Source organism: Poecilia reticulata, chromosome 23 (assembly GCF_904066995.2).
Source record: "Poecilia reticulata chromosome 23, P_reticulata-male-v2, whole genome shotgun sequence".
Classification (NCBI taxonomy): Eukaryota; Metazoa; Chordata; class Actinopteri; order Cyprinodontiformes; family Poeciliidae; genus Poecilia; species Poecilia reticulata.
Window position 1 is genome coordinate 7,390,841 of NC_088852.1, and position 20,119 is coordinate 7,410,959.

The following is a 20,119-nucleotide window of genomic DNA, read 5'->3' on the forward strand; positions in this document are numbered from 1 at the left end:
GAATCACCCGGAGAAACCTCGTCCATCGCTGTGATCTCTGCATGCAATCTGCGCCGCTTCGCTCCCAATTTGCGCATTCTGGAAGTGATGTAAAGCGGTACCTGTTTCTGCATTTCTCCATGTGTTACTCAAGCACATTAGACCACCTAATCTCGTTACTGTTACAGCAACTCCCACTCAAACACTTTTCACCATGTTTCTACCCTCCCCCCTCTCCCGCCCCTCCATCCCCTCATTTGCTATATCCAGATTTATGGCTCCCTGGCGACTGATGACCTTTGTGTGTGTGAGAGCGGGCAAATATAAGTTCAAATATAAGCTACGCTTGCATTCGTCTCTCCGCTCATGCACGCAAATTAGTAAAAAAGAACATGTATGGATACGGAAAGGTGTGAACATGGCCCCGTGTGTTTTGCGTGGACGGTCTCTGGCTTGTGTAACTCACCACATAAATGGAGCGCAGGCCTGCAGCCGCTTTGCTCTCTCTCTTGGGCTCGCAGAGAGACTGGTAGTCGTAGGTGCTCTTGGCGGTGAACAGCGACGAGTTGACCAGAGTTCTCATGAGGTCAGGGTCGATGACACCAAAGAAACATCCGATCTAAAAAGTTGGGAAGAGGGAGAAAGCGGTTTCTTTCGGTATTCGCTTCGCACTCGATGGAGAGTGCAGGGTTCATGGCACGGAGTTTTTTTAAAAAAGAAACTTGATTCCAAACAAAAACAGAGTAGAAGACTGAAAATTTGCCTCGGGCCCAGAGGCAAAGTCTCCCGGTGTGTGACTGCGTGACCTCAAAACTTATAGGGGAAAACAATTTCAGAAACAAAGGCCAATTAAATTGTTTTGGAATGAGAAAAACACCTATAAAGTACACCTTGTAGAAAAACTCGACTTTACTGAGACTGAGAATTCGCGAACTATGAACTTCTTCACATTTTACTTTTTTTAAGGAAGGTGTTTTACAAGTAAGAACTCCAGATTGTGGAGTGCAGGACGGAAATATTCTGCAGAGTTACCATCAGTCTCTTGGCTAATACCTTGATTATCACTGAATTTACCCTGCCTGTCAGTTCAGTTGTTTAAAAATTCTGTAGCTCCGTCATCCCGTTTCCATTTTAGGATGAAAAATATGGGAGACGTTCAAACCCAAGGTTGCTGCCGAAAGAAGAATTAATACATTTCTTTCTATTTTGAAGCTCAGCACAACTTTGTCTTATGACGTACAATTCCAGTAAAAAAAAAAAAAAAAATTGGAAGTTTGTAGTTCTGAGTAAATGTTAAAGCATTACAGCAATTTCCTTAAGACGATGTATATCCAGCATGGTTGAACAGGGATTTCACAGACACTAAAACCAGGATGACAGACTTCATTACAATATAGTGAAAACAGTCCATCAAGCAGCTGTAATCTCAGAGGTGTGACATGACCGCGTGTTCGAAAGTGTTTAAGTACTCATGTATCCAGGTGGGAGCTCTCACATACAGTAAGTATCTTGTTGCACATGTGCTTAAGTGCATGTGTGAGCACTTTAGGAAATGCAAACTATCCTTTCCCTTCCACTTTGTAGGGTCACTGTTAACAAGCGGCGCCTCCACACAGGCTTTCCACTTTCTAGGCAAACGATGTATAAATCTTCCGATCCATAAGGTAACGAGAGCCTTCTACTCTCTCAGTGCAGCAACAGAAAATAATGAATTAACGATCTCAGCTTCGCCGGCTGTAGACTCCCAGAAGGTACCTAGGGGTATGAAAAGGAATGAGCTGGGGAGAGAAAGTCATAAAGAGGGAAAGAAATTTTGCTCCTCAAGGAAATATGATTGAGCGCGCACAGGCCTCTACAAACAAGGCTGCTGGCTTTTTAGTACGGCTGCCAAACATCAGAGGACAGCTGATTTATCCAACGGACACCCAGCCCTGATTAGGACAGAGTCGAAGCTTCATGGAGAAAAAAAGAACAACATTTTCTCAAATGACATCAGGGGTCCACTGTTAACGTTTAGCACAAGAAAACAGGGGTGTTGTCTGTGTGTTTTCTGTGGTTGCGTTTGTGTGTGTGTGTGTGGGTCAAATTCCATTGAAGAGGCTTCAGGAGTACAAATGTTTGCATTTCGAAAGGCAAACTGGTACTAAATGACATTTACCTCAACTAAAAACAGAGGTTAAATTAATAAACTAAAAACAGAGGTTAAATTAGTAAACTAAAAACAGAGGTTAAATTAGTAAACTAAAAACAGAGGTTAAATTAGTAAACTAAAAACAGAGGTTAAATTAGTAAACTAAAAACAGAGGTTAAATTAATAAACTAAAAACAGAGGTTAAATTAATAAACTAAAAACAGAGGTTAAATTAGTAAACTAAAAACAGAGGTTAAATTAGTAAACTAAAAACAGAGGTTAAATTAGTACAGTTGTTGAAGACTAAAGTTGTTGATGTTTGTGGATGTCTTGATATAAAAATTTACCAAACTAAAAATACATCTATAACTTGATGTGGACCTGAATTAAATTATTCGTGTCTATTTTAAATGGCCTATAAATAATTGATCTATCTAATAACATAATAATTGTGATATTTAGCTCCGAAAACACAAAATCTTACAAAGTATTTTTGGTGTAGCTTCTAGTACAAATGTCTTAGCACATTTGAAATAAAGCAAAAATAACTTTTCGGCAAGAAACAGGAGCTCGTTTTAAGCCAATAAGTCCTTAATATTGATGAAAAAGTATTAGTTCGTCGACAGGTTATTCCACTTATGAGATTTTTTTTTTTTGTCATAAGTGAAATAGACATTTGCACTAGAACTAGATCAAAAATACTCGATAAGATTTTGTGTTTTTGCGGTGTGGATAGAGATTTAGTCAAAAGCATCTCAAAAACTTATCACTGGACCAAACTTTAGTGCTGATTTAGAAGCTTGCAACCTTTTGGAAAGTTAAAGAATCACATGTCTGAGCTAACTCTGCTAAGATGTCAAGCAATTCTGAGTTAAAATACAAAGGCCCACCTGGTTAACATAGTCCTCCTGATTGGACATCACCAGGAATCCGCCGTCATCCAGAATGACACAGTCTATGTACTGAAATCACAGAAATGATTATGCAGATGCGCCACTATGTTGTTTCAAACACCCCCAAAAAATGTGTGTGTGTGTATATATATATATATATATATATATATATATATATATATATATATATATATATATATATATATATATATAAATATATGAAAAAAAAAAATAAAAAAAATAAAAGCCACTCTTACCGGATCACCTTTCTTACAACCACAGATTTCATCCTTGCACTTTGAGCACAGAGAAACGGAAAAGGGTCAAACGTCGACGCTGAGCTATGCTGGAACGCTTTCATGCCGATAAACATCTACTTACATTCATCCTGTAAGTGATGTTGATGAAGCTCTCCATCCACGCATAGATGTCCAACTTCACACCAACAACTGAGCAAAAAAAAAAAAAAAAAAGAAGAGAAACGACATAAAATCCAGACATCCTAGATCATAACCAGTCCCTCTGTGTCAACTTTACTCTCTGAACCTGAAAATTAAACTTGGCTAAAGATCACAGGCGATGAGATGACTTGATGTGTGGTTTGTGTATGTGTGTATGTGGGGAGAAACAGATGAATGAGGGGTGGCGGTTATGAAATAAGAGTGCGACTGTGGATGATAAAACTGTGGTTGCAAACGTAGGTGTGTAACAAGAGGCAAAGGGGCTTAAAAAAAAAAATCAGGTTTAAACATTAGAATGCTGCTTACCAGCTGGTTTGAGCGTAATGTTGCGAATCTCGAGGTTTACTGCTCGGCTCACGAGGACATCGCTATCACTTTCTGCGCGAAGGAGACAGGAAAATTTGTATTTTTTTAAATTTTTAACAAGCATCTTTTTAGAAAGCAACCCTGATCATATAGTGCCTGATATTCGACAGGTTTACCGGTGCAGGGTGTTGGCGTAAAGATGTACACGTCGTTGTCTAAACTTCGTTTGTAGAAGCTCGACTCGTAGGTCTCCGCTTCTTCCTTCCAGTCCAGCCCGGAGCTGTTGGACATGCGAGCACAAGATGAAATCCAAATTCTGCTTCTTTTTTACGTTCTTGGAATCCCGTTGCAGTTAATTTATGTTAAGTAGTACACAGTAGTACCTTCAGTTATTCATGAATTCTTTAAGACAATTTGCTTTTAATTTTCTAAACTTTAGTTCAAGGAATTTTGGTAAGAAGAGAAAATGCCTTTACCTATGACTATTTTGTGAATAAGAAAACACATTTAAAAGCTGATGAGGTTGAAGTTTTCCTGACTTATTAGTGGGAACAGAAAAACCAGCATCAAAATATAAACACTTTACAGCAACATCAAAAGATTCAAATTACATCCTTTGGAAATAAGACCCTTTCTGATTCTGGATGGCAGTGCCAATCTGACTTTTGAGCCTTACCACAGGTGCTACATTAACCTACTGCCATTCAGAAATGTCAATCAACTGAAAAAAAAAAAAAAAGTTCTTTGTGAATCTCATTTCCTATATACCTTTTGGGGAAGACGCGAGTGATTCCTCCGTCAGTCGCAACAAATCTGGCAGTAACACCCTGCCTGACAAGCAGGGAAAATGCAGCTATAAGAACATGGTAACAAAAACCTGGAATATGTTTTATGCATGCCTGACATTTACTGGTGATGTTGAAATATTCAAACCATCTGTATCGCCAAACAGCAAACACGACCGCTTTTACTCACTGCAACTCATTCTGCTTCCAGATCTTGATCAGATCAGAGGTGATGCCGGCATCGAGGAGAAGCCGGTTTACAAGCTCCACATTACCTAAGTGGGGGAAAAAAAAAGTATATTACTTGAAATGACTGAAGAGTAATTACAGATATTGGAAAAAATTATGACATAGATAAAAAAAAAAACAAAGAGGAGAGTGAGCTTTAAGCAGAACACAAATATTTTCCGCAATTTCCAGGCAACCAAAAATAATTAAACCTCAGGACTAAAAACACCTAAAGACTCAAAAGAGAGCAAAGTTATAGGGGGACCCCCCAGGCCCCCCCCAAAAAACTTTGCAATTCAAAATTCTGTGGTGTAGGTGGTGAAGTGGTGCAGGTGTAAAGAATACTTTTGCAGACATCCAACAAGACCACATGACAAACATAAGAGGCGATAAAAGGGATTGCCCCTTTTTTGGCCGTTCCTGGCTCTTTGAACCCACCACCGACCCGCTCCAGTCCATAAACGTCAGGGTTCGCCGATACACCTCCGCCGCCACCGCCACCTCCCCCAGTCTTTATGGCACGCCTCACACATCAGACAGAACAGCTGGTGTAACACTTTGGTCCCCCCCGAGCCCACCATCCAGTGGTTTTCATTAGGGATTCTTTATTGAAGGCAGCCCAGGAATTCCTAATGTACTTCTTCGCCACTGCAGTGGCTTAACCGCGTAAAGCGTGTAACGATTCCTGAGCCGCCAATCCTCCACATGGGCCGCGCTCCTCTCCCTCCCTTGTGGTTCTCTGTGGACTCCATTAAACTAGCAGCTAATAACGGTGGAGGTAATAATTCAACTGGGTGAAAAGTTTTATTGGATTGATCATGTTGAGATGTTTGAAGTAAGTCCTTAAATGCAAACCATCAAATTAAACAATGGAACGCAATAAAAGAGCCCTTTTATAAATGCCCGGGGAACGTTTTGCTTTTGCTCAATGCGCCAACAAATGGGTAATTCATATCAATGAGGGTATGCCAGAAAGGGTAAGGATGGTAATGCGTTGGTCAGATGTCACGGGGAAGGTCCGTCGGACCTGATTTGTGTTTTATTGCTCTGCTCGCACTCTGGGCTGCATGTGTCCTGCTCTTTTTCACAAACACACAGTAATTGGATGAGGTCGAGCGGCTACAGGAGGGGTGTGGGAGGCATATAACTGGTGGATGGAGTGTGTGTGTGTGAGCGAGAAAGCCTGCGTGTGTGTTGCAGCTAAGCCGATGTGCCTCACACATGTGCAGCCAGGCATGTGATAGTCAAATCTTTGGAGTTAGCATCAAATAGGTAACATGAAGGGAAGGGGGGTGGGAGGGGGGGTTCCACATTACATAGCTTTGCCAGGTCATACACGCCAAACCATCCGGCCAGTGGAATGACAGATTTGGGAGCATGGTCACTTAGAAAACTCGCATTAAATGTTTATTGCTGAAAGTAAGATGGCAGGGATTTATTCGCGTCGCTAAAGCAAACGTGGCAAAGACAAATTCCAAAAGTTATAAGCAACATATTGAGTCTTTAGTGCAATTTTATGTGGGAAATGTCACAAAATGGCACATCACTGTGAAATGGCAGAAAATGGAATGTTTTAAAAAAAAAATAAATAAAATTATGCATAAACATCTGAAAATTATTTCAAGCATTTGATTTCATCAGACATCCACAACTCAGGTGGACAAATCCACAAATCTGGCCTTTGAAGAAGAGTAAGAACAAATAGATTGGTGAATTCAAATCCAGTCTCACGCCATGTAGGGCAGATGGCAAATGTGGAAGAAGGTGATGAAACTATAAACTTTTTGGCTTACATCCCAAAAGTGTGGGATGACCAAAAAAACCCCCAAAAACTTCACATAATACTTGACATGCTACCGGCTGGTATTTGCAAAGTGGCCAGTCCAGGAGCGGAATTCATTTTCCTTGGCAATGTCCGACTGAATTCCCAAGAACAGAGATAAGGAAGACTGTAGACGTTGCCAAGGCAGTCTCCACTGTGTGTATTTATGCAGATTAAACATATATTTGGCATTTGAACTATTAACATAGACAGTTGTAAAGGTTTTTATAGGGATTGTGGTCCCCGACAACCACAAATACTTAAGTCTTTGGGAAGGCTTCTTTACAGTATTTCTCCATCCAATCTGACTGAGCTTGAACAACTTTGCAAAGAGGATTAAAAAATACTTGATTACCTAGATGCAGAAAGCTGGTAGAGATGTACTGCCATGATTGCAACAAAAAGAGAGCCTACAAAAGTTGGACACGTCTCCATCGGCAGTGTGTCCCTCGCTGTGTGGGCAAGAATGTGGAGGGTCGTGCACGCGAGGGCTATGATTGACGCTTCGGTGATGTCATTTACTCAATTTTGTTGGTCTATCACATATGCTTGTTGATGCTGCACAATAAAGTGTGAAAAGGCTTCCTCTTGCAAGGCACTAGCATTGCTGAAAAGAGCATGATTGCACTCACACATAGGGTTGTTTGGAGTCTTTGTGTCTATATAATTGTTGAAGTCCATCAGGTACTCTGTGTTGTTCGTTTTCTTGTCTGGCGGCTTCAAGTCTTTGCAGTACATCCTGAGGAAAACAGAATCAAAGGTTTAGGGTATACTCAGTCAAAGCAGTCCTGTCGGGAGTGAAAGTAGGATTTACATGTGTTGCATGTAAACGTACCTTGGTGCAATAAATGTATACCCGTACTCATCAAACTTGTCTGCAAGCAGGCTCTCGGAAACTAGAGGTAAGTGAAGAAATATCACTAATATAGGTTAGTATGCAGCTGTTACGATGACATTGCTGGGAAAAACTTGATACATTTTTAGCAATCCTTTGGCAGTGAGCAGAAATCACATCATCTAAAGAGACATTTGAAGAGCAACTCCACTAACATTTAAACAAAAACGCATTTAACATTTTGCCCATTAATCCATTCCTGCCCCAATGTGGTACTTGGACGACGAAATTTTATTCCAACCTGTAGATCAGTTTATTTCCCAAAGTTGAAGTTACATAATTAAATCTTGCAATGTTTTTCAAAGCTTCAAAAAAAACCCTCCATTATTCATTAGATTAATGGAGACAACATGAAACCAGCAGCCCGTTGTAATGGTTAAAGAAACATTTTGTATTTTATTGAAATTTATTTAGTGCTCTGCCTTTGATAAGCCCTGCATGCCAAACTTTACTTTGATACTTTCTAAATAGTTTCCCTTTTGGCATTTTGGATAAAAGCGTGTTTATATTTTGAGAAATGTTGTGCAGCTTTTCATGAAGCTATACTTCCAGTTTTGTGTAATGTTTTGACTCAGGAAAAGTGCTTTGACAGCCACCAATTTAAGCTGATTTTCTGCTCACTCCCTGCTGTTCAGAAACGTGATGTGGCTTTTATTAATACCATTTACCATCAGAATGTCATTTAAAGCTATTTTGGTTTGATTAGGGGGTCACAATTTGTATTTTTTTTATTAGAATAAGTGGACCCAAGCTGGGATCAAACCAAAACAAATAAACACTGGCACTGAGATTTCAAGAAATCTAGTTAACTTGAATTATTTGTAGGTTTCTCTCATTCAAATGTCATTCTGTAAAAAAAATAAATAAATAAGATAAACAGTTTTATTCACATGGGTACAAAAATGCTTTATTTATAAGGCAGTTAAAAGGGAGAAAATGGTGACACCTTTGTATGAAAGGTATTAAATCGGTAATGATGAGCCTCTGCAGTTATGGAGGCTTATTAGATTTAAGAAACAAAAACAACATAATATATTTTATTTATCATATAATAAACATTGGGACAAATAAGTGCACAACTTGTGGAAAGTTAATCGATTAAAAAGATAAAAGAAAAATAAACATAAGATGATGAAATAACGTGACAGGGCAAAGATTGGGAGAACAGACATGAAAGTAAAAAGAAAGGATACTTGCCATCTTTCCCTGGAGTAGAAATAATCCCAGAGGAGAGAAGGCGAACAAACACGAGGATCCCCCAGGGAGGTGACGACGAGAAGGAAAAGAAAGGGAGGGGAGAAAGACGGGGTGAAACCACAGAGGTCAAAGGTGACAATATTTTATTCACAGAGCGAGCCCTGAATAGAAATATTGCTTTGCAAGCAGAAGATTTCAGGTCTTTGGATGCAGATGGCGCTGATGGGGAACACACACAAAGGCTTAGACTGCGGTCAGAGGACGTGTTTCAGAACTCGGATTAGCATCTTTTTGATGATTTGGTCAATCTCAGGAGTTACCAAACTTGCGTGAAGGATTTACTTTATGCCATAATCAAATGGAAACATGCACCACAGTTCACAACCTAAGTGTTTTCAAAGCACGCTGCACACGATTATTTCATAAACTCTTGTGGCAACATAAGAGTCGTCATAACTGGATCTTTTCATTGCAGGCCATCGCTCAGTAATTCCGGGGAAAAAAAATGATAAATGGTGGGAAGATATTAGGAATGAGACAAAGAATGTGCACTCTCAATATCAAAACGTTGATTAAATTAAGAATTTACTTCAGCACAACAAAGAAAAAAAAGTTTTGACTAATTTACAAAATGGCGTAAAAAATGTATAATATTCGGAAAAATATTCTTACCCTTTGAACTTTTGCAGGCTTTGTCACAGTACTGCTACTTGGATTTTATGCAACAGACTAAACCAAAGGACCAAATAATAAGGTGGGAGCAAGAAGATGCTTTTATTTTTGTTTTTTAAGCATTTTGTGCAACTAAAAAACTAAAAAGTGAGAAATAAATTTATCCTCAACCCCCCCTTCAGTGTCTACTTCATGTTTCGGTAGTTGGAATATGCTTCAGAGATTTGGGACTGAAGCATACGCATGATACACTTATATTTTCCTTCTCCCTTACAATTATTTTGTATAAAAATTGTTTTTAATATAATTCAAAGAAGTGTCCGTAATGTGACAAAGGGTCAGAAATTCAAGGGTGCAGAACAGGAGGGAATTGGTATACGACATTTCTTCTGGTTCAATTGAGTTGTGATACAAAAGTTTTGTCAAAAAAAAAAAGAAAAAAAATGAATAAAACAAAAATATGAGCCAGGCTTCAGTTTCAGATAGGCTTCAAAGCCTTATGCGCTCTGGAGGGTTTTGACTCAACGCCCACAAATACGAAAACTGATGACCCTGCATTGAGAGGGACAAACAGAACAGATCAAGCTTAGTGTGTAAAGAAGAGTCCTGCTTTTTATTAGGAGTAATTTACCAAAGTTGTAAAACATAAAATGAGTCAAAAAGGAGAAACTGGAGAAAACTCCAATTTATACTCTGGGTACAGACTCACGGCTTTCTCCTTTATGGCTTCACCTTTAAATAATGCAAGCATCCTGTTCGTCTGTTCTTCCTGCTACAGTGGGCCGGTGCCAAAACCACATCTGAGGGCCATTGGAACAGTCAAAGCAGGTGGGGGAGTTAATACATACATGCGCTCTCACACACACACACACACACACACACAGACAGAGACACACACCCGCTGTCTGCAAAAACACGGGTGGGATGCATCGCATGCAAAGAGCTGTCTCTGGGTGAATTAATCCTGCTCGATTCATCGTGACAAAGTTGTTGTTAACTTGGGGGGGGGAAACAAACGGAGAACAAAATGCTTCGGTGTTTGTGAGTCTGCAAATTTACATCCAAAGTGTGTGGGTGATGAGAGAGAGAGGCGAGACGAGGATGGCTGTGGGGAAAAGTACAGAAGGGGGATACTTGCCCAAAAATGCTGCGGAGGTTCCAAAACAGCAGGAAGGGTTAGGAGTTCAGAACAAGAGGTTAAAAGGTTGAGAAGAGAAAGGAGGGAATTGGAAAGAGACAAGAAAACAGGGTTACACAATATTTTATTCAAATGCGCATTGAATAAGAATATTGTACGCAGAAGTTCGAAACCAAAAAGAAAAGAAAAAAAAAACAACTTTACAGTACATGTGGGAAAGGTTTTAACTATAGGTAAATTACATGTCAATTGAAATGAATTAAAATGTCTTCAAAAAGCTACTTCAAAAGGTGACACTCATTTAAAAAACCGATTATAAATTTTGGTGCCATTTATTTTCATTTGGATATTTATGTCTTGCAGGTAGCCCAAATTTCTGCTCTCGAGAAAAATGTTATTTTACAGAAGACCAATAAAAGTAATAACACTAATAATAATAATGATACACAAAGTAATTTTCTAAATAAGCTAGTTTTGTATCCAAGCATAATAATAGTGTAGTACAGGGCAAACATTGAGGAGCAATGAAGAAGAAGAAGAAGTAAAAGGTTTAGAGGAGATTCATAAAAAGAAGAAAAAAGAGACACAAAATCTCTCAATATAACAATTTGTAAAATTTATATAACTTAAAGGGTTCACTTTGTAAATTAAATCACCATGGCATGTTAACTTTTTGATGACATTTTAATGTATAGAGATGTATTTTGTTAAAAACATTGTCCTTTCTTCACCAAAACATATTAATATTTGCATCATTTCACAACATAAAACGCTGTGGAAACTCACTTGGAAAGCCTAGAGCTAAACATAAACTCCATACCGTTTGCTTTAAGATAGACTGACCTAAAGAGGAAAAGTCTCAATTTTCACAAATCGGTCAAGTTAAAACATAAATTGGTGCCATTCAGAGGGTGTAAAATGGACAGCTAAATTGTCTTTACACACATTTTCCAGGTTGCACTTTAATAATGCAAAAGTGAATCTCAGATGTTTGAAGTTCTTTAAAGGCCTTCCAAGTCTTTCAGCCTGGTTGCAACTTTATTTAATAAAGCTGCCAGAAACAAAACATGATGAAATGTTTTGCGGTAGATGGAGCAGCTTCAAGTGAGCTTGAAGCATCTGCCAACTGATTTTTTTTTTAATGTTTTTGAGCACAGACTGGGCACCTAAAGTTAATTTTTTCCAAAACAGCTGGAAACATTGCAAGGTTTGAGAAATGCATGCAAATTGAAATGTAACATCGTGATTGCAAAATGTTGTGATCCAAAAAAAAGAAGAAAAAGAAAAATAGAGTTTAACAAAGGCCAGTTGCAGCTTAATCCCAAAATACAGAAATAGATGCCACATGGAAGAAATCAAAACATTGAGTAATGCTTTAAGCTTTTATAGACAGAAAGATGGACCTTTAAGAGAATTTGCACATAAAAATCAAAACTATGCACATTATTTTAGTCAAAAAGATTGATCATAACATATTTATTTTCTAATTAACCTCCACTTCCAAAGAAAAGAACTGACTGAGGAAACGCCTATCATCCCATTCATTCACAGCTGTTAGGGAGGGAATGAAATGAATAAAAACATTTTGTGATAAAGTTCATTATTTTCCATAATGTAATGATAAAAATTAAACTGTCATATTTTAGATTCATTGCACACCAACTGAAATGTTTCAGATCTTTTATTGTTTTAATACTGATGATTTTGGCAAACAGCTCATGAAAACCCAAAATCCCTGTCTCAAAAAATTAGCATATTTAATCCGAACAATAAAAGAATAGGGTTTTAATACCAAAAAAGTCAACTTTCAAATAATTATGTTCAGTTATGCACTCAATACTTGGTCAGGAATCCTTTTGCAGAAATGACTGCTTCAATGCGGCGTGGCATGGAGGTAATCAGCTTGTGGCCCTGCTGAGGTGTTATGGAGCTCAGGATGCTTCAATAGAGGCCTTTAGCTCATCCAGAGTTTTGGGTCTTGGTCTCTAAACTTTCTCTTCACAATATCCCACAGATTCTCTATGGGGTTCAGGTCAGGAGAGTTGGCAGGCCAACAGTAATACCATGGTCAGTAATACCAGTGGTTTTGGCACTGTGAGCAGGTGCCAGGTTGTGCTGGAAAATTAAATCTTCATCTCCATAAGGTTTTTCAGCAGATGGAAGCATGAAGTGCTCCAAAATCTCCCGATAGCTGCTGCATTGACCCTGTCCTTGATTAAAACACAGTGGACCGACACCAGCAGCTGACATAGATCCCCAGACCATCACTGACTGTGGGTATTTAACACTGGACTTCAGGCATTTTGGCATTTTCTTCTCCCCAGTCTTCCTCCAGACTCTGGCACCTTGATTTCCGAATGATATGCAAAATTTGCTTTCATCCAAAAAATGTAGTTTGGACCACTGAGCAACAGTCCAGTGCTGCTTCTCTGTAGACCAGGTCAGGCGCTTCTACCGCTGTTTCTGGTTCAAAAGTGGCTTGACCTTTGACCTGGGGAATGCAGCACCTGTAGCCCATTTCCTGCTCACGCCTGTGCACGGTGGCTCTGGATGTTTCTACTCCAGACTCAGTCCACTGCTTCCTCAGGTCCCCCCAAGGTCTGGAATCGGCCCTTCTCCACAATCTTCCTCAGGGTCCGGTCACCTCTTCTTGTTGTGCAGCGTTTTCTGCCACACTTTTTCCTTCCCCCTGAGGTGCCTTGATACAGCACTCTGTGAACAGCCTATTTGTTCAGAAATTTCTTTCTGTGTCTCACCTCTTGCTTGAGGGTGTCAATGATGACCTTCTGGACAGCAGTCAGGTCGGCAGTCTGACCCATGATTGCGGTTTTGAGTAATGAACCAGGCTGGGAGTTTTTAAAAGCCTCAGGAATCTTTTGCAGGTGTTTAGTTACTTTGTTGATTCAGATGATGAGGTTAACTGCTCGTTCAAAGAACCTTTTCATGATAAGCTAATTTTTTGAGACAGGGATTTTGGGTTTTCATGAGCTGTTTGCCAAAACCATCAGTATTAAAACAATAAAAGACCTGAAATATCAGTTGGTGTGCAATGAATCTAAAATATATGACAGTTTAATTTTTATCATTACATTATGGAAAATAATGAACTTTATCAGAATATGCTCATTTTTTGAGGACCTGTGTATATTTATAGAAAGGTAGAGAGCTTTTTACTTGCGCACACACACACGCGCGCGCGCACGCACACACACACCCCCGCGCACACACACACACACCCCCCCCCCCCACACACACACACACACCTACTAAGGCATGCTAATCTGTGTCACTGACATCGTGGAGATTCCTGCACACATCTACATCTTGAAATAGCACCTGACCCAAACTCTTGCCCGAATTTGGGTCAGTTTGGGTTTCTTGTTCTTGAAATCTGCCTTTGAAATACAATCATGAAGCCTTTTTATCCCCAAGGCTCCTGAATGAAGCAAGCCAAGAACTTATGGGTTCTGGACCTCAATAAAATTATGTGCAGGTCTGGATCGCTTTTCTGCTTTTGTTTCCTATGTTTGGTAAAATAGTCACAGCATTAAACTGACTGTGAAAATTAATAAAAACAAATATAATAAGTCACAGACTGTTCCTAGCACTGTGCAATAATTAATACATGAATAATCCTAATGAATTAATAGTAATTAAAAATAATAGTGGATCAAAGGCTTCAGAACATTTGTACCACAGCAGGTATGGAAAACCACAAAAGCAAAAATTAAATCATATACAAATCTATTAATCTCGTCATGTTAAAAAAATAAAAAGTATAATGTTTTATTTAAATATTTACGTCAGCTTGAGTCATGCAGAGCTGATTCTGATAATTTCCATAGCAACAATCAGAAGCAAGGCGTCGCAACAGAAGTCCAGTGAGTTCACTGATGAGGTCATAGATGACATCGTGCACATCACAGTAGATCATAGAAGTTCTAATGCTTGAATACTGGAATCTCTAAGCATAAGTGAGGATCCAGACATTTCTTGGAGTTTCAAATTTGTTTATACCAACAATGTTTAGTTTTGCGACGGCGCTTGTTCCCCTGATTTTCCCGGTTGGTTGGGGCATCGGATATGTCGTGACGACTGGGATGAAGAAAGTGTGCGATCGTTTCTTCCCAGGGAAGGATTCCAATGAAGGATACGATCAGGATGAAGAGGACGATCCGTTTTGGAAAGGATTTCCATCCACTTCCAAAGGACAAACCGACCCGGCTGGGGAGGTTTGTTCTGAGACGATGGTACAGCATGAGGGTGAGACTGCAGTCGCAGAAAAATCTAACCCGGCTGGGGAAGATTTGTCTGCGACTGATCTCGCAGCCGAAGCTGTGGCTGAAGTGACAGCCAAAGCTTTGGTTTTGCTGGTCCCATCCTTGAAGGAGAGTCCTCTGAAGGCCACTTTCACAGGGTCCTTTGACAGTGTTGCTCGATTGTCTGAACAACCATCTCTGAAGGTAAAGATTTCCGTTGATGTCGAGGTTTCCTGTTCCCCTAACGTTAATTCAGTAGAAAGCGTTGGCTCGGATCTGCTAGATGTAGGGAGGACTTCTGCAGGACCAGGACAAGCGGAGGAGAACTTCTTCAAGTTCTCCGATGAGCTCCAGAACAGCTGGGTGAACGCTGCGTTCCAGAGTGTCCTAAACCTGAGCGTCACCAAGCGGTGTCTCGCTAAGGAAAGGGTTTTTCTGGAGGCATCGTCCATCCCCTGCTGTGGGAGTCTCCTCCTCTCAGCTGTCCGTCAGCCCGGCAATCATTTTAGTCAACAAGACCTTTCCCCAGTTCTGATGGAGCTGAGGGAGAAGAAGCTCCTGTCGGACGTGGGAAAGGACTATGACATCAAAAGTTTGCTGGAGTCTGTGCTGGTCTGGCTGGATTCGTTTGGCGGCAACACAGATAGAGAGTTGTACGACAACGACTACTGCTCTAACTGTGGAGCCACTTCCCTCAGGCTCCTGAACCACGGCGCCATGATTGCCCTTCCAGCAGTGTTATTTTCAACCAGTATATCTATACTGCTTGAATACTGGTTGGATTTGGCATGCAAACGCCGTTGTTCAGGCTGCGGGTCACCCTGGCAGAAAAAACATTGCCTGACCGACAACAAGGTCCTGGTATTTTTTCTGCACAGGTTGACCAGGAAGCACCGAACCAAAGCCACTCAGACCATCAATGTCCCTGCAGAATGTGGGACGGAGACATACCACCTGTCCTCCGTCATCTGTGGGGATCCAAAGCTGACAGACTTCTACTGCTATTTAATGAAGGGAGAACGAACCGACAATGAGCATGTCTTCACTGCAGACAGCAACTGCAGTGAAGACATGTCCAACAACGGATTCATTTATATTTACGAGAAGAGATGATCAGACACTAGAGGACAAAAGGTAAAAAGATTTGACAGGTTTCCTGTTTGCAGGTTTCTCTCCGGGCACTCCGGCTTCCTGCCACAGTCTGAAATCTCCACTGAAATTATCCAGTAGGCAGAGGTTGACCCTGGAGGCGGGTCCAGCGGACGGAGCCGGGGGCAAAGAGCACTGGGAAGCAGAGCCTTGAACAAAACACAGGGAGGCGGAGGAGCAGAGGTAGTCTCATTGATAGATTGATAGATTGATAGATTGATTGATAGATTGATAGATAGATTGATATCTACAACTAGACACATATAGAGGACCAAAACCGACATAATTAAAAAATATAGAAATATAATAATATTACTTATATATATATATATCTCCAACCTTATATATAGATAAAAGAATAAATATATATCTGACATATTAAGAAATAAAATAATATATAAATAAAAGAATATATATATTTTGATAAGAAATAAAACCATGAATATATATTTAGTTTTTACTTTTCCTTACACATGAGTTTTTGTCAAGTAATGTATATATATTTTCTTTTTTTATTTCCCCTAAACATGCGTTTTTGTCAAGAAAAATATATTTTGCTTTGTCTTTTTTTTTGCTTGCTCTGTTTCTACTTGCTGTAAAAAAAAAAAAAAAATCCCTTCTCACCCTCCGCGAGTGGTTTCTTACATCCTCTGAGCTCGGGTCCTCTACCAGAGGCCTGGGAGCTTGAGGGTTTCTGCGCAGGATCTTGGCTGTGCCTAGAACTGCACATTTTTGGACTGAGATGTCTGATGTTGTTCCTGGGATCTGTTTTAGCCACTGCTTCAGTTTGGGGGTGACTGCACCAAGGGCCCCGATGACCACAGGCACCACTGTGGTCTTCACCTTCCAGGTCTTTTCCAGTTCCTCTCTGAGGCCCTGGTATTTCTCCAGTTTCTCGTGCTCCTTTTTCCTGATGTTGTAATCACTTGGTATTGCTACATCCACCACAACGGCTTTCCTCTGTCCTTTATCCACCACCACAATGTCCGGTTGGTTCGCTATTACCATCCTGTCTGTCTGGATCTGGAAGTCCCACAGGATCTTAGCTCGGTCGTTTTCCACCACCTTTGGGGGTGTTTCCCACTTCGATCTTGGGGCTTCCAGTCCATATTCTGCATAGATGTTCCTGTACACTATGCCCGCCACTTGGTTATGTCGTTCCATGTATGCTTTCCCTGCCAGCATCTTGCACCCTGCTGTTATGTGCTGGACTGTCTCAGGGGCTTCCTTGCACAACCTACACCTTGGATCTTGTCTGGTGTGGTAGATCTGAGCCTCTATTGCTCTGGTGTTTAGGGCCTGTTCCTGTGCAGCCAGGATGAGAGCCTCTGTGTTGTCCTTGAGTCCAGCTTTTTCCAGCCATTGGTAGGATTTCCTGATATCAGCCACTTCAGTTATTTGTCGGTGGTGCGATACCACTCATGGTACATGGGTGGTATCCCATACCATGACGGATACCATGACGGTACAGCACCTCGTCCTCTGTTCCCCATTGCCTGAGACATTCGCTGAGCACATCAAAAAAAATTAATTGTTTGATAAAGGAAAAGCCTCTCAGACTCTGAGCTCAAAGCGAGATGCCCAAACTATTTTTTTTATATTAGACAATTAATTTAATTTCACATAATTATCGCAGAAGAAGCCATTTGTTTGTTAAATACTAATGTTTGTTGTGATTGACGTATATACTCACAGACGAACGAGGTAATTACTCCAAGTTTGTCATTTATTGAATGTTCAGAAACTACAGCGGCTGTGATGAGCCAAGACAAAGGCAAACAAAGATAAAACAACTGAACAGGTGATCAACTCAAAACCACTCGCACCTTTTTATTCTCCGTCTCTCTGTAATTTAAGCACACCCGTTGCCATGGCAACCGCCTGCGTGCAGCAAGCCGACCAGAGATTACGTTAAAAACATAACATTCAGTCCGTTACGATATTAGGTTTTCAGGCTTGATATTTTACGATTATTAATAAGCGTCTCATGAACACAGCGGTGGTTGATTAGTTTTAAATGAATTAAATTTAATGCAATTTTAAACTCCTGCTCTGCCAGTTATTTTGGTAATGTAACCAAAACGCACAGAATTACGCAACACCTTGTTGAAATTATAATGATTATTATTTTTGTTGGGTCATTCATTTGAACACGTTTTGTTGATTTTTTAGTTGTTCTTTAATAAAGTTACGAACGTTTTGATAAGCCAATCAGAGGTGGACGTGCTGCTCTCAGCGTCCTGGCAGCGTTCACTTTTTCACCTAATGCCGAGATCGACTCAAAACCTTCCGCTATCGACGTGTTGCAGCCCTGCTCTAGCAAAGCACCAACAGTTCAGAGACAAACAATATGAAATAGGGAAAAAAAAAAAAGTTATTTATTAACTGATTAAGTCGTGTTTCAGGTTGTTCTAGAAAAACTAATCAGTCGCGGCTGCACAGTGAATCCACTGACTTTTTACAGTCAGAAGACAGCCGCTCCCCTCTCTTGCAGGTACTGGTACCCCGCAGTACCAGACTGTACCCCGTACTTTCAGCGCTGATTATGACTGAAGATTTTTGAAAATGATGCCGTGAAAAGAAAATGTTTTAGACACTGCTGTTTTAACAGGAGGCATCTTCAGACAAAGAACGAGCTGTGCGATGTCAGGTGACATTGTTCAATGCACCGTTTTGTTTATTCTAATGAACAACATGTTAGGCAAAGGATACAAGCCGGCACGGTGCAGGATGAGTTTCTACTTGGTGGATTGATTCTAATATCTCAAAATCAGTTCCAAAGACGTGCATCAGATGGTGCCATGAAACCAGAAGTTACGAGCTTACTACGCTTTTTCAGGAAGTTGTCTCAGTTGAGACAAAACCTGTCTATTCTCTGCAACAAGAACAGAAGTGGGATCACTCTCTCTTTAGATGTTGTCTTGTTGGATATTTGTGATTTTCCTTACTATGAAATTCCAAAGAAAGGAAAAAGTATTAATGAAAATGATGAATACATTTTGAACCACATTACATTTTCCATTTTTTAAATATTTAAATTTGAAAATAAATAAAAAATACAAGGAGGACAAATATGTACCGTTTTTGAGTTTTTCCACTCCTCTCACTCACGTAGGAGTGTGAAAGTCTTTTTTTCCACACATCTAGACATTGTTTTTGATGATTCAGACTTGACAATCAGAGGTGAAGTACATATTTACACTATTTCTATTTGCAAATACTAATAGGGGCTTTTTTCGGGAGGATCCCCCCCTCATATGTGTCCAATCCTGTTGATTAGGATATACAAAGGACCTGTGCTTATAGGTGCATGAGGAAGTATCGCATGCTATACACCTGGATTTGTTTATGTGCATGCAGTTTTCTGAATTTTAGTGTACACAAGGTTTCGGGAAGGAATCCAAGCAACTCTTAGGACATGAGGCCCCTGGATAATGCTCGAGCCAAATTCCATACTTTTCCAGACGGCGTAGGAACTGCGTTATGTGTAGAAGGGGACAGGAGAGATCCCTGCCCTGATGTTTCCAGATAAAAGAAAAAAAAAACAACAACTTCCAACTCCACCACAGATGAGGGCATGTTTTGTTTCAGAAATACTAGTAACTGTTATAGTGTGGTGTAGATGTATAGGGCAGTCATGTTTTTTTGGGTTTTTTTCCAGAGCTCATTTATTGATGGACAGAATCCATGACGGCCCTCAACTCCCACCAAGTACTGCTTATCTAACCTCTGTAAACATAAGTGTAACAATATAAGAGGCAGGGTTTCAGCTGTGATGTCAACTTACATTTTGCCTGGGTGATCGTGTCGCCTATGGTTGCGCGGATGTAGTGCATGCTGTAGTTTGGCAGGACCAGGGCCAGACTGGGGCAAAAAGAAAACAGAAGAAAAGCACCACTTTTAATCGTTTTCAGCAAGCTATCTGATTCTCTCATCCTGTAACTAGGGCATCGTTTAATGTGCCAACAGCATGCGGTATGCCTGCCTTCGCATGCACGCTCATTAAAGCACAGAGGCATTTCGCCATCTCTAGCCATGTTTTCCAAATCCTAAAACAAGCAGCAGAAATCACTGAATTTTAGATAATGTTTCTCATAATATACACTTATGTAATATGGATAATTAAGATCTGTATGAGTAGTATCCTACGATAGGTTCTGTAGATTTTTAAGCCTATACGCAATTAACAGAACTCCTCTGTTGA

General features: G+C 40.2%; 1 protein-coding gene across 1 annotated transcript in view; it reads right to left on the bottom strand.

Annotated features, from left to right (window-relative positions):
- The window catches only part of cacna2d1a (calcium channel, voltage-dependent, alpha 2/delta subunit 1a), an 84,360-nt gene that overhangs the window by 14,187 nt on the left and 50,054 nt on the right, over positions 1-20,119 (bottom strand). The window contains exons 22-32 of the mRNA XM_008400613.3: positions 19,703-19,779; positions 7,441-7,501; positions 7,238-7,344; positions 4,746-4,830; positions 4,539-4,601; positions 3,947-4,050; positions 3,771-3,842; positions 3,385-3,452; positions 3,261-3,299; positions 3,001-3,072; positions 446-598 (exon numbers count right to left, since the gene is read on the bottom strand). Coding sequence (XP_008398835.1) covers positions 446-598; positions 3,001-3,072; positions 3,261-3,299; positions 3,385-3,452; positions 3,771-3,842; positions 3,947-4,050; positions 4,539-4,601; positions 4,746-4,830; positions 7,238-7,344; positions 7,441-7,501; positions 19,703-19,779 — 901 coding nt within the window. The remainder of the gene's footprint in view (positions 1-445; positions 599-3,000; positions 3,073-3,260; positions 3,300-3,384; positions 3,453-3,770; positions 3,843-3,946; positions 4,051-4,538; positions 4,602-4,745; positions 4,831-7,237; positions 7,345-7,440; positions 7,502-19,702; positions 19,780-20,119) is intronic.